This window comes from Urocampus carinirostris, chromosome 9 (genome assembly GCF_059441175.1).
Source record: "Urocampus carinirostris isolate Australia breed hairy pipefish chromosome 9, RoL_Ucar_1.0, whole genome shotgun sequence".
NCBI classification, from domain to species: Eukaryota; Metazoa; Chordata; class Actinopteri; order Syngnathiformes; family Syngnathidae; genus Urocampus; species Urocampus carinirostris.
The window spans coordinates 39,642,896-39,656,392 of record NC_142357.1 but is presented as its reverse complement, the minus strand read 5'-3'; the positions used below and the strand labels follow the sequence as shown (position 1 = coordinate 39,656,392).

At 42.1% G+C, this 13,497-nt stretch overlaps 1 protein-coding gene across 1 annotated transcript in view; it reads left to right on the top strand.

The window, feature by feature from the left end:
- The window catches only part of mid2 (midline 2), a 125,766-nt gene that overhangs the window by 85,570 nt on the left and 26,699 nt on the right, over positions 1-13,497 (top strand). The window contains exons 4-8 of the mRNA XM_088344259.1: positions 2,924-2,989; positions 4,946-5,041; positions 8,391-8,498; positions 12,307-12,455; positions 12,536-12,663. Of these exons, the coding sequence (XP_088200385.1) occupies positions 2,924-2,989; positions 4,946-5,041; positions 8,391-8,498; positions 12,307-12,455; positions 12,536-12,663 (547 nt within the window). The remainder of the gene's footprint in view (positions 1-2,923; positions 2,990-4,945; positions 5,042-8,390; positions 8,499-12,306; positions 12,456-12,535; positions 12,664-13,497) is intronic.

Sequence of the window (13,497 nt, the reverse complement as noted above, 5' to 3'; positions counted from 1 at the left end):
TTCTCTGACTCCTGTATCATTTCAGAGCCTTTCTCCTCTTGGTAACAAGTGTGCCATTGAAGTTGCACGTGCATCGCTGGAGCAGAATTCATGTCAGTTTACAGCAGTCCATTAGATCATAAATAGGAACATCTCCAAATAGCACAAGGTATGTGCTAGCAACAAGATAGCATCTTGATCTTAGTCATCAAAGTTCAATAACAACAAATATATTTTCATTAGCGCTGGATTTCCTTCTTGATACTGGAAAAATTGCACTTGAAAGTGCTTGAATTTGAACCCTGCTCGTTAGAACTTGATGATGTCTTTGTCATGCAAGTTCTCCCGGGACAAAAGAAGTCCCGTTCCCAGAAGGATCGTCTTACCGACAGCTGTAAAGCGAGACGGCTTCCACTCTGTTCTGTTTCGGAGCGTCTCGTTGTCTGGATTTTGTTTCCTTTCCAGTACACTCGTGGCGTGATCGGGAACGAATTAAGACCTTGAAGTCAGGACCTTCCGATTGAAGGATTTTATACATTTGACTATAAAAGATTCTATACGATTGAATACAAGTTACCGTATTTTCCGCACTATAAGGCGCACCGTGTTATAAGGCGCACCTTCAAGGAATGATATATTTAAAAACTTTTTCCATACATAAGGCGCACCGCATTATAAGGCGCTACAGTACAGGCTGTATTTACGTTATGCAACCATTAGAAGGTGCCGCGCTAAAGGGAACGTCAACAAAACAGTCAGATAGGTCAGTCAAACTTTATTAATAGATAACAAACAAGCTTTCCACAACTCCATTCACTCCCAAAATGAATAAACAGACGTTTTATTATTTTCTCTGAGGTAAAGCATTTTCGTGACACATCTTTAACATCTTTGAACAACAGCAAGGCATAACATTTTACTTTTTCTCCATTTAGTCAACACGCAAAAAAACGTCTGATACTGTTATGGTAAATTAAACGTTAGTGCAATCGCAATATAGTGACACTCGTAATGTGCAAAAACAATAACAATAAAGCAATAACATAATAACTGTAAAATGAAAAACGTAAACACACAAAAGAAAAACATAAAGCTCACTCTATCAGCTCCTCATCTACGAACCCCTCGAATTCTTCTTCTGCAGTGTTCGAATTGCTGCTGCTCTATTTCCGTGTTCTACTGCGTGACTGATCGCCTTGAGTTTAAACTCTGTGTTGTAAGCGTGTCTCTTAATAAGAGCCATTTCAGTGTCTTTATACAAACGCACAAATAAAAGAGAATCGTTGTTTAATATTTTCCAGTATGCACAGCGCACTTCTTCTACGCGAAAAATGGAGTCGGTGGCTGCTTACCGTAAGTTGCGAGACCTGTCGCGGCTCAATATTGATCCATATATAAGGCGCACCAGATTATAAGGCGCATATTCAGCTTTTTTTTTAAAAAAACTGATTTTAGGTGCGCCTTATAGTGCGGAAAATACGGTACATTTATTGAGTGCAATGAAGATTTTCACTGAGTAGGCTTAAGTTCAATGAGCAGTGAAAGTTCAGGGCACCCTGACGTGAGGCTGATAAGATAATCAGAGAATCTAGACGTGGAGGGGCCCTGATGACGGCGGCATTGTTTTGATAAACGGTCTGCTGTTTTGAGGTGGTGGAGCCCACGTGGGGGCTTTCCTGGCACGCCCATGGGAGGAGCCTGTACACCAGGTTGCGGGAAAACATGGGCCGAGAGAAGAAAGCGAGAGATCGAGAGAGGAGGCTTTCCAGGGACTTCGACGACGGCTAATTCGGCCATATTGGATGGAGTGTACTTGGTTAAATTGTTTCTATCTATCTATCTACCTTGGTCATATCCCTCAAGAGGGGTGACCGACAGCAAGACAAACAATACAATAACAAAGAAAATAAAAGGCAAAAAAACACACACAAAAATTTTTGGACCACGGCCAACCTTAAGGAAATTAAATCTGCCCCCGTGTGGAAATGCCGGTCTCTTGTCCATCTTTTCCATTGTAGGAGAAAATGCAGGTTTGATATCTTTTAAGTCTTCTTACGTGATTTAATCAAGTACACATAGGCTTGCCATGAGGGGGAGCTCTTTATTTCGTCATCCCAAAGAACTCAGAGAACTCCAGACATAACAATGCTTTTATAGCTTCAATTTGAGTACAACCCAAGAGGCGGCGGAGATCTGACGTCTCAACAAGGAAGATGTTGTCGTACCCTTATTAGGACATGTTGTTCACCTCAGTTTGCTCAGAGGGACCTTGCAGGTCTCATGCCCTTTTAGGGAAACTCAACTGTCTTGCCAAGGACCTTCTCGAAATGATGTCAACATTCCCTCACTACTGTAAGCAAGTCTTTCTACATTTCTAAATGTATGCAACTCTATTCTACAAATGCAAGTCTATTTTCCACAACACCATTAAGAAATGAGTGTGCATTGTTGGGTGAATTTAGGTTGTGTGTAGGTTGTAATGGAGTCAGATAACTAATTCGAACAATTTGGTAAACGCTACATTATAATACACATTTTCTCGTGCTTTTCCAGAGACTGGACGGCCTCATGAGCGACGTTTGTCCCCAAAATGCGACTTTTACTCCAGTGCGTTTTTATTCATCATGATGCGCGATTTATATTCTGAAAAATAGTTTTCCAGAAGAGGACGCCAAAAAAAATAACCATCAGTCTCGTCATTTCGGGGTACTAGGGTGTCCGAGCAGCAAGCGGGCACTGAAGCACCACAAAGTTTGAAATAATTTGTTCTTGATGGGGTATAGTGGGAAAAAATTCCTTACATCGGGCTTAAAAAACCATCTAAACACACATTGCAGAGTGAAAACGTCTTACGTTGTCACAGTCTCCCCGCGCTCTCCTCGACCTCATTCCATTATCCCCCGTAGTCCTGTTTCATGTATTATTTGTGGGTGTGTTTTGGCAGGCCTATCAGAGGAGCCCGGGACGCGTGTCGGAAAGCGCCACGGAAGCTTCAAAGACGAGTGCCGCGGTAAGTCGACAGAGGTCTCACTCCCCCTATAAAATCCAAAGGCAGATTGCGTCCTGGCGTTTATCGACCGCCAAAGTCGTGGAGATCGTTAAAAGGAACGGAGTGTCATTTTATTTTCTGTGGGGTTTTTTTTATCATTTATTGGGGCTGTAAAACCTTCGAAATTTGACTCTTGGGCATTGCAAGAAGGTCGGCGATCTGTTTCAATTATATTCTATATCATATTAGAACTAGTGGAGGCTGTACTATATAATACTATGTTGTGAATTTCCCTAAGGGGATGAATAAAGTATTTTATCTATCTATCTAGACATCTTTCTATCTATCCATCTAGACATCTATCTGTATCTATCTAGACATCTCTCTCTATCTATCTAGAATCTATCTCTATCCATCGCTATCTATTTAGACATCTATCTCTATCCATCTAGAAGCTATCTCTATCCATCGCTATCTATTTAGACACATATCTCTATCTATCTAGAATCTATCTCTACCCATCGCTATCTATTTAGACATCTCTCTATCTATCTAGAATCTATCTCTATCCATCGCTATCTATTTAGACATCTATCTCTATCCATCTAGAAGCTATCTCTATCCATCGCTATCTATTTAGACATATATCTCTATCTATCTAGAATCTATCTCTACCCATCGCTATCTATTTAGACATCTCTCTATCTATCTAGAATCTATCTCTATCCATCGCTATCTATTTAGACATCTATCTCTATCCATCTAGAAGCTATCTCTATCCATCGCTATCTATTTAGACATCTATCTCTATCTATCTAGAATCTATCTCTATCCATCGCTATCTATTTAGACATCTATCTCTATCCATCTAGAATCTATCTCTATCCATCGCTATCTATTTAGACATCTATCTCTATCTATCTAGAATCTATCTCTATCCATCGCTATCTATTTAGACATCTATCTCTATCTATCTAGAATCTATCTCTATCCATCTAGACATCTATCTCTATCTAGACATCTAGCTATCTAGACATCCATCTATTTATCCATCTAGACATCTATCTCTATCTATCTAGAATCTATCTCTATCCATCTAGACATCTATCTCTATCTAGACATCTAGCTATCTAGACATCCATCTATTTATCCATCTAGACATCTATCTCTATCCATCTCTATCTATCTAGACATCTATATCTATCTAGACATCCATCTATTTATCTATTTAGACATCCATCTATTTATCCATCTAGACATCTATTTATCTATCTAGACATCTATCTACCTTTCTAGACAGCTAACTATCTATCTATTTATCTAGACATCTATCCATCTCCATCCAGACATCTCTATCTATCTAGACATCTCTATCTATCTATTTAGACATCTATCTCTACCTATCTAGAATCTATCTCTATCCATCTCTATCTATTTAGACATCTATCTATATCCATCTCTATCTAGACATCTATGTCTATCTCTATCTAGAAATCTATCTCTATCTATCTAGAAATCTATTTATATCTATTTAGACATCTATCTCTATATCTATCTATCTAGACATTTATCTCTATCTCTATCTAGCCATCTATATCTATTTAGACATCCATCTATCTAAACATCCATCTATCTGATAGATTGATACATGATATATTAATCTAATCTAAAGTGAATCAACCTTAATCTCCGGCCTCTGATTTACTCGTAAGACAAGAGAGCAAACTACTATCCTTCCAAAAAGTTCAACTCGAACAAAAAGGGTGTCCAGAATATTCAGCATTAAAATACTTCAGGAGAAGTAGTTCATCTCTGCCTTCTGATTTCCCAACATTCTCATCCCCTGAAATTCAAACGGCATGCAAAGTACAAAAGAAGAAAACCAGAGTTCTTTGCTAGGTGTCGCTAGAGACCACGTTTTATGAGGGCAGGGGTTTGTGTCGGTACCGACGGATGCCATTTTGTTTCTCTCCGCAGCAAACGTTAGAAAACAACCTGACGAACCTGGTGAAGCGCAACAGCGAGCTGGAAAACCAAATGGCCAAACTCATCCAGATCTGCCAACAAGTCGAGGTACCCAACTTCTCCTTTCTCCTATCTTTATTCGTGATTATGTAACGGACAGCCGGCAAAGGGCTTTGGAATCGGACAGAAAAATGGATTTTTCATAAGTTCACAGTTTACCGATGCCTTAACGTCGTTGGGGGCACCACTTCCTGTGGTGTGTCTTGGGCCAGTACAGCCTGGCGACGCCTATCCCTCTTGAAGGATTTATACATTTGACTATAAGGGATTTTGTATGATCAAATACAAATTACATTTAAATGCAAAAGATATTCACTGGCTGAGCTGTGGGGCAGGTCATGATGTTTACAGAAAACAGCAGGAACTGGGACGAAGGATAATCAGCACCTTCGTGACGCAGGAACCCTCGGGGTCCAGACATGGAGACGCTCTTCTCCATGATGGTGGGGCCACGTGGGGGCTTTTCTTGGCGCGCCCATGGGAGGAGCCGGCGCACCAGCTAGCGGAAAAAGGCGTGGGCCGGGAGAACAGAAGATCAAGAGGGAGAATCGAGAGAGCAGGCTTGACGGAGACTCAAGCGACACTAATTCGGCTAATTCGATGGAGTTCACTTAGTTAAATTATTTAAGAAATTAAATCTGCCCCCGTGTGGAAATGCCGGTCTCTTGTCCATATTTTCTCAAAAAGAAACAAGCACGCATTGTCTCTCCAGGCCGTTTTTTTTAGGGATTTTCGCCCCCACATGAAACAGATAGTACTGGTTTTCATGGATACCAGTAGCATGAGAAGCCTTCCGATCTGACTCAGATACAGCACCTTCATCGTGTTGGGAATTAAATATCAAAATGTAGCATTTACCAAATTGTTCAAATTAGTTATCTGACTCCATTAACCAAACAACAATTTAACTAAGTGTACTCCATCGAAAACGGCCAAATTAGTGTCGTTGGAGTCTCTGGGAAGCCTTCTTCTGAAGTCCTTTAGCTCTCTTCTCATTGGCCATCTTCTCCCCGCACAATGGCGTGCCGACTCCTCCCATGGGCACGCCAACGAAGCCCCCTGGGCTCCACCATCTCGGAGAAGATGTCTGGAACACTCAAAACAACACCGAGCGTTTCCACGTCATCAGGGCCTTGTTTTCAAAACAACGCCTGCTGTCCTCCGTCTGAGTCCCGTTATCAAAATTCTCTTGTCAAAATATTCTGCATTTGGAACGGCGTGACTTGTCATTGAATAAAGGCACAGTCAGTAAATAACTACAGCATTAAACTCAATAAATGTAACTTGTATTCGATCGTATAAAATCCTTTATAGTCAAATGTATAAAATCTTTCAATCGTCTCGTTGGTGTTGTTTTTCAGTGTGAAGCGTTATCCTGCGAGAGGAGGGCACCCGTACCCTATAGTGCGGTGCGCCCTGTGTAGTGTTAAAGAAAAAAATAGAAAATTCGCCCTTATGCCCATGAAAATACGGTAGAGTTGAGCAGGAAGAAGCTTTTTCGATCTTCCTTTTGTGAGGAAGCATATATTTGAGGATTCTCTTCCGTCCTCTTCGTTTTTATCTTGACTTTTAGGATATCCCGCTTGATCTTTTCTTCTACTTTTCGGGTCCGGGTCGTGTTTGTTCATCAATTCATTTTTCGCAAGCTGAGCGTTTGAGATTTTTCAGCTTCATCCATATTGGATGAGCTGGCACACAAGAGTCGCCACGGAGACGGAAAGCCGAAGCGGCCGGAGGCTGCTGCGTTTGAGGTGTTTGGGAAAAAACGGCCTTTTTACGCTCTCCTTCTGTGTGCGGTACGCCATTTTAACCAAAGCTGAACTGGAGATAAGCGTCTAAGGCTTACTTTCATCCAAAACACAGTCAAACAGAAACCTACAATGTGTTAGGCAAAAAACTATTAAAAATGTTTCTTTTACCAATTTTTTTTTAGGGATTTTCACCCCCACATGAAACAGTACTGGTTTTCATGGATACCAGTACCATGAGAAGCCTCCCGATCTGATTCAGATTTATTTTCTTAAAGTATTTAACTAAGTGAATTCCGTCGAATTAGTCTAAGTAGTCTTCGTCGAGCCTCCCTCTCACGATCGATCTCCTATCTCTTGAAGTTCTGTCTTCTCTGCCCACGTCTTTTTCCCAAGCCGGCGTGTCGGCCCCTCCCTTGGGCCGTGCTGACGCCTCCCAAGGGCATGCTGACTCCTCCCCTGGGCGTGCCGACTCCTCCCATGGGGCGGGCCGGATGCCAGCTTCACCACCTCCTCGCCGAAAGGCGCCGCCACGTCTAAGGAAAACTCATATCAGCAAAGCGCTTCTCAAAACAATGCCGACGTCCTTGTGCGTCTGGCTTTCTCCTGCGTCGGGGAAGGCTAAATACCATTATAGCCCTTGTCCCAGTTCCTCCTGTTTCCTGCAAAAATCATCCTTGTCTAGGCCGCATTGACCTTAAGCCACAGGTGTCAAACAGGCGGCCCGCGGGCCAGATCAGGCCCGCTAAGGGATTGAATCCGGCCCGCGAGACAACACTCAGAGAAGCGCAAGAGAAAAACAAGCTGCAGGTTGAAATGTCAATTTGATGTTGCCAATGCCAGGTGCCTCTCACAAAGACACTGTACTTGTATTTATTTCTCTCTCTCTCTCTCTCTCTCTCTCTCTCTCTCTCTCTCTCTCTCTCACTTTTCCTCCCCTTTTCTCCCACTCTCTCACTGTCTCTTTCACCCTCTGTGTCTCTCTTTTTCTCTTCCTTTGTTGCTCTTTGTCTCTTTCTCTCTCTGTGTCTTTTAAGCTCTTTTGCTCTAACTTCCTTTTTTCCTTTTTTCTCTTTTCTCTTTCTCTCTTCATAACCTTTACACTTTATTTTCTCTTTTCTCTCCTTCTGTCTTTCTATTTCTCTTTGGATTTCTTTCTTCCTCTCCCTTTTCCCCCTCTCTCATGAATTTTTTATCTTTTGTTTCTCACGCTCTCTCCCTCTCTCTCTTTTTCTTTCTTTGTCCTGCCCTCTCTCATTTTCCCTCCCTCTTTCTCTTATTTCTTTATTTCTCTTTTTCTTTCTCTTCAATCTGCTAGTCCGGCCCCCGACAGAATGTATGTTCTATCGTGTGGCCCCCGGGTTAAAATGAGTTTGACACCCTTAAGCCTTCTCTGTGAAAAATCTTCATTGCATTCTATAAATGTAACTTGTATAAAATTGTATAAAATCCCTTATAGTCAAATAAATAAAATTTAAAATCTTTCAAATGGAAAACGTCTCAAACGAAAACATTTAAATACCTAATTAATAGGGCACCCGATGCGACATCACTTCCTGTCTGAAAGTCTCCTTCAAAATAAATGTGGAAAAACGTTTTTTTTTGTTTCGGTTTTTTTTTTTCAAAATAGTTTTCATTTTTCTTTTTAGGTGAACACGGCCATGCACGAAGCCAAGTTAGCGGAGGAATGCGACGAGCTGGTGGAGATCATCCGCCAGAGGAAGCAGCTCATCGCTGTCAAAATAAAAGAGGCCAAGGTGGGAACATTCGCAATTCTGCTCATTTCCATTTAAAAGGGCTTTTTCGAGCACCTTGAGGAGTCCTTTTAAACTCATTGATATTGGTCATGATCTATTCCTTTATTCATTTAGCTTTGTTTTTACTCCTACTGGGATGCATTTTGGAAGCCAAGCTTATTCAAGAGACAGTGTGCGGTATTTGAGCACGATGTGTCGCTGTATTGTGTAGTACCACTAAAAACGAGTGCTAAAATGCACATTAGAAACTACCGTATTTTCCGCACTATAAGGCGCACCTGATTATAGTGCGCACCCCAAAAAAATAGTTTTTGGTCCTATTTTTGACATACATAAGACGCACCGGATTATAAGGCGCTACAATGGGAACGTCGACAAAACAGTCAGATAGTTGAGTCCAACTTATTACCTCCTTAACGTTCCGAAAGCTTGCAAAGACGCAAATACGTGTCGAGAACACGTGCGGATGCGGTGTCCGTACGATGTCACTCAAATTGTTCCATCATTCGGAAGGTTAAAGTCTTGGGATTCAAGAAATGCCAACCATTCCTTAGTATCTATTTTCTTTTTCACTCGCGACTTTACTGTGCATATGACAATAAACACTTGGAATTGAGTTTAATTTAAAAATAGACACTCCATTCCATCCATGATCTGCACCGCTTATCACAGAAACATCGAGTTCAGTCTGAAACAAGATACAGGGAAAATATGTATAGCCGGAGTAGCTCACCGAAGTCGTTGTGTTCATAATAATGTGCAGCCAATGTCCTCTTACATCCGTGAGGGTAGTAAATCCAGGAAAATAAAATATCAAAAATACAGAATAGAAAAAAATCTAGTCGGCGGCTGGAAGTTAGTTGGAAAACTTTGCAATTTTAAAATTGATCCATAAATAAGGCGCACTGTATTATAAGGCGCATGGTCAGCTTTTGAAAAAAATAAAGGCTTTTAGGTGCGCCTTATAGTGCGGAAAATACGGTACATATACTTAAAGTATTAACATTTTTTCTCTTCGTCTTGTGCCTAGCCTTGTGCAATCATAAGAAACAAGAAAAATGGGAAAACGGGTAGGGAGGGGAAAAAATGAAGAAAAATGGAAGATAAAGAAACGAGGGCAAAAAAGAAAAAAATAGGAAAACAGAAGAAAAGAAACAAAAATCAAATAAAAAAGGGGGGGAATAAAAAAGAGCAAGAGAAGCAAATAAAAAGGGTAAAAAGAAAGAAAAAGGAGGTAAGGGAAAATTAAGAAGGAAAAAAAAATCACGAAAAGGACAAAACGAGGGGGAAAAAAGTAAAGAGAAGAGAAAAGAAAGCAAAACAAAAAAAGTGGAAAGTAAAAGGAAGGAGAAAGTAAAAGAGATACAAGGAAAAGAGCAAGAAAGAAAAGTAAAGAAAATACATATAAAAATAGGGTAAAGAAAAGAAGAAAATGAATGAAAAAAAGATGAAAAAAACGAATAATTATGCTCAAAATACTTAACGGGACAAACTGTAAACACAGTTTCCCTCTTTAGCCACGTTGGCTTTAAAACACTTCCTTCCGAGCGCCACGTTTTTTTTCCCCATTTTTTTGCTTGCAGGCCAATAACAGGATTAGCCGTCATTGATCTCGGCGTGTAAGCCGGCGAAGAAACTCTTGTTCTTTTTCTCTCATTTTGTTTTTAAAAAAAAAAGGGAAAGTGATTTTCTCTCCCAAAGGGTGGAAAGGTTTCATCTCCATTCCTGCACTTGCCCTCTCTCTCTCTCCTTTCATCGCAAAAACGTGTTGTGAATTTCAAATATTTCATCTTCCTTCTTTTTCATGTGAAGGTGTAAAACTTGCAAGTGGGAGGAGAGCAAAAAAACAAAACAAAGTTTTTGAGTGCGGAAAGTGGGGCAACACAAAAGTTTTTGGGGCTTCTTATGAGCAGAACCTTTTGGGTTCTGCTCCCAAAGAGGAACGATTGGCAGACTATGGGGTTGATGAGGGGGGTGAGGGTCAAACAGAGTTGCTGGATACAACCGGAATGTTTGATGTTTGATCTTACATTATACATTACACGTAGTCTAGTGTTTTTCCGAATGGCTCAGTCCACAATCGAATGGATTTGGAAGTACAGTCCATAAACATGCCCGATTAAAGTCGCCGTCGACGATAAAGCTCCGTTGGGGTGTGCAAGCTGCTGTTTATTGATAGCAGCGGGCAGGAGATTTAGCGCTATGCTAACGTTAGCATCCTTTAATGACCCTTCCCTTGCTCATGTGAAGTAAATCATGTTTGGTGGGGGCGTAGCCAGCCCTTATTTTTGTAGTACTTCTCTCGTATTTTTCTAGTACTTCTGTAGTATTACTGTACTTTCGTAATGTTTGGTGTCAGGTTGGGAAGAGCAAACGGGAATGAATGTTTGTTGCATGAGAGTGTGTTTTTGTCTCTAGCCACCTTCCATGAGGGGGTTATGGTTTTGGTGTACACATAGTATTGAATGATTTTATACATTTGACTATAAAGGATTTTATACGATTGACTACAAATTACATTTATTGCAAAAGATATTCACTGACTGGGCTGTGGTGTGAGGTCACGGCACCCTGGTGGAAAAAGTTGTTCACAGGAACAGCGGGAACGTAAGGCTGATAAGATAAATAGCACATCCAGACGCAGAAAGGCCCTGATGACGTAGAAACGCTCGGTGTTGTTTTGAGTATTCCAGACATCGCGATGCCCAGGGGGGGCTTCTTTGGCACGCCTATGGGAGGAGTTGGTACGCCATTATGCAAGGAGAAAATGGTGAATAGGAGAGAGCTAAAGGACTTCAAAAGAGGGCTTCCCAGAGACTCCAACGACACTAATTCGGACGTTTTCGATGGAGTACACTTAAGTTGAATTTTTAATGCTGCCATCTCTTGGAAAGGGGAGGGACTGCAGGTGCCGAATAAAGACCGTTGTTGCGGCCCTGTAAAATACCGTTCATGCATACTTGGATTTCAAGAAAGTCTTGGGATAAAGAGCTTGTCGTCTTGGCGAGAGAATATCTTGAGCAGATTACAAAGACAACCAAGCACCATGGAGTGGGAGACTGGAGTATTTATAGCAGAGGGTGGCTAATGATGATTGGGAGCACCTGCAGAGGGAATTTCAGTCTGGAAAATGGGGCAATGCTGCCATCTCTTGGAGAAGGGGAGGGACTGCAGGTGTCGAATATCTTGAGCAGATTATAAAGACGTACGAGCACCATGGAGTGGGAGACTGGAGTATTCATAGCAGAGGGTGGCGAATGATGATTGGAAGCACCTGGACAAGGGAAGTTGAGACTCTGAAATGGGGTATTGCTGCCATCTCTTGGAGAAGGGGAAGGGACTGCAGGTGCTGAATAAAGACCGTTGTTGCGGCCCTGTAAATACCGTTCATGCATACTTGGATTTCATTCTTGAAAGAAAGTCTTGGGATAAGGAGCTTGTCGTCTTGGCGAGGGAATATCTTGAGCAGAGTATAAAGACGACTGAGCAACATGGAGTGGGTGCCTGGAGTATTTATAGCAGAGGGTGTTTAATGATGATTGGGACACCTGCACAGGGAAGTTGAGTCTGGAAAATGGGGCAATGCTGCCATCTATTGAAGAAGGGGAGGGACTGCAGACACTGAGACGATTTTTGCGTCCCTATAAATTACGTTTACGCATTCTTTTTAGTTTTAAATGCAAACTTCCTTGAGACTTGAGACTTAATTTGAGTTTTGAGATGTAAAGCAGTGCCCGATTGCGACCTGGACCTAGGAATACACCGCCCCCATATGGGAATCTGTTGAATATTTGTGTTTGTTTCGCAGGTGATGAAGCTCCGCAAGCTAGCCCAGCAGATCGCTAACTGCCGGCAGTGCCTGGAGCGCTCTAGCGCCCTCATCACGCAAGCCGAGCAGAGCCTGAAGGAAAACGAGCACGCCCGTTTCCTGCAGACGGCCCGAAACGTGGCCGAACGGTGAGGCGGCAGAGCGCCCCGTCGTCTTCGGGAATCTGGAAAATAGTTCTCTCTCTCTTTCTTTCCGGATGTTGCTCCAGAGTTGCCATGGCGACCGCCTCCTCCCAGGTCCTCATCCCCGACATCAATCTCAACGAAACTTTCGACAACTTTGCTCTGGATTTTTCCCGAGAGAAGAAGATTCTGGAGGCTCTGGATTACCTCACAGGTGCTTTTTTTTCTGCTCTCGGTTTACCATTCGATCTCACTCTTTCTTTTTTCTCTCTTTTTTCCCTTTTTTCTCACCCTGTCATACATTTGTTTCTCTCCCTCTCTCTCTCTCTCTCTCTTTCTCATTTTCCTCCTTGTGCGTCTCTCTCTAATTTTCCTCATTGTGTCTCTCATTTTCCTCCTTGTCTCTCTCTCTCATTTTCCTCCTTTTCTCTCTCTCTCTCTCTCTCTCTCTCTCATTTTCCTCCTTGTGTGTCTCTCTCTCTCTCCCTCTCTCTCTCATTTTCCTCCTTGTGTCTCTCTCTCTCTTTCATTTTCCTCCTTACTCTCTCTCTCTCTCATTTTCCTCCTTGTGTCTCTCTCTCTCATTTTCCTCCTTTGTGTCTGTCTCTCTCTCTCTCTCTCTCTCTCTCTCTCTCTCTCTCTCTCTCTCTCTCTCTCTCTCTCTCATTTTCTTCCTTGTGTGTCTCTCTCATTTTCCTCCTTGTGTCTGTTTCTCTCTCATTTTCCTCCATGTACTCTCCCTCTCTCTCTCTCTCTTTCTCTCTCTCTCTCATTTTCCTCCTTGTGTATCTCTCTCCCTTTCTCTTGCTCTCTGTCATTTTCCTTCTTTTTTCTCTCCCTCTCTCTCTCTCTCATTTTCCTCCTTGTGTCTCTCTCTCTCTCCCTCTCTCATTTTCCTCCTTGTGTCTCTCTCTCATTTCCCTCCTTTTGTGTCTCTCTCTCCCTCTCTCTCTCTCTCTCCCTCTCTCTCTCTCATCTTCCTCCTTGTGTATCTCTCTCTCTCTCTCATTTTCCTCCTTTTGTCTCTCTCTCTGTCTCATTTTCCTCC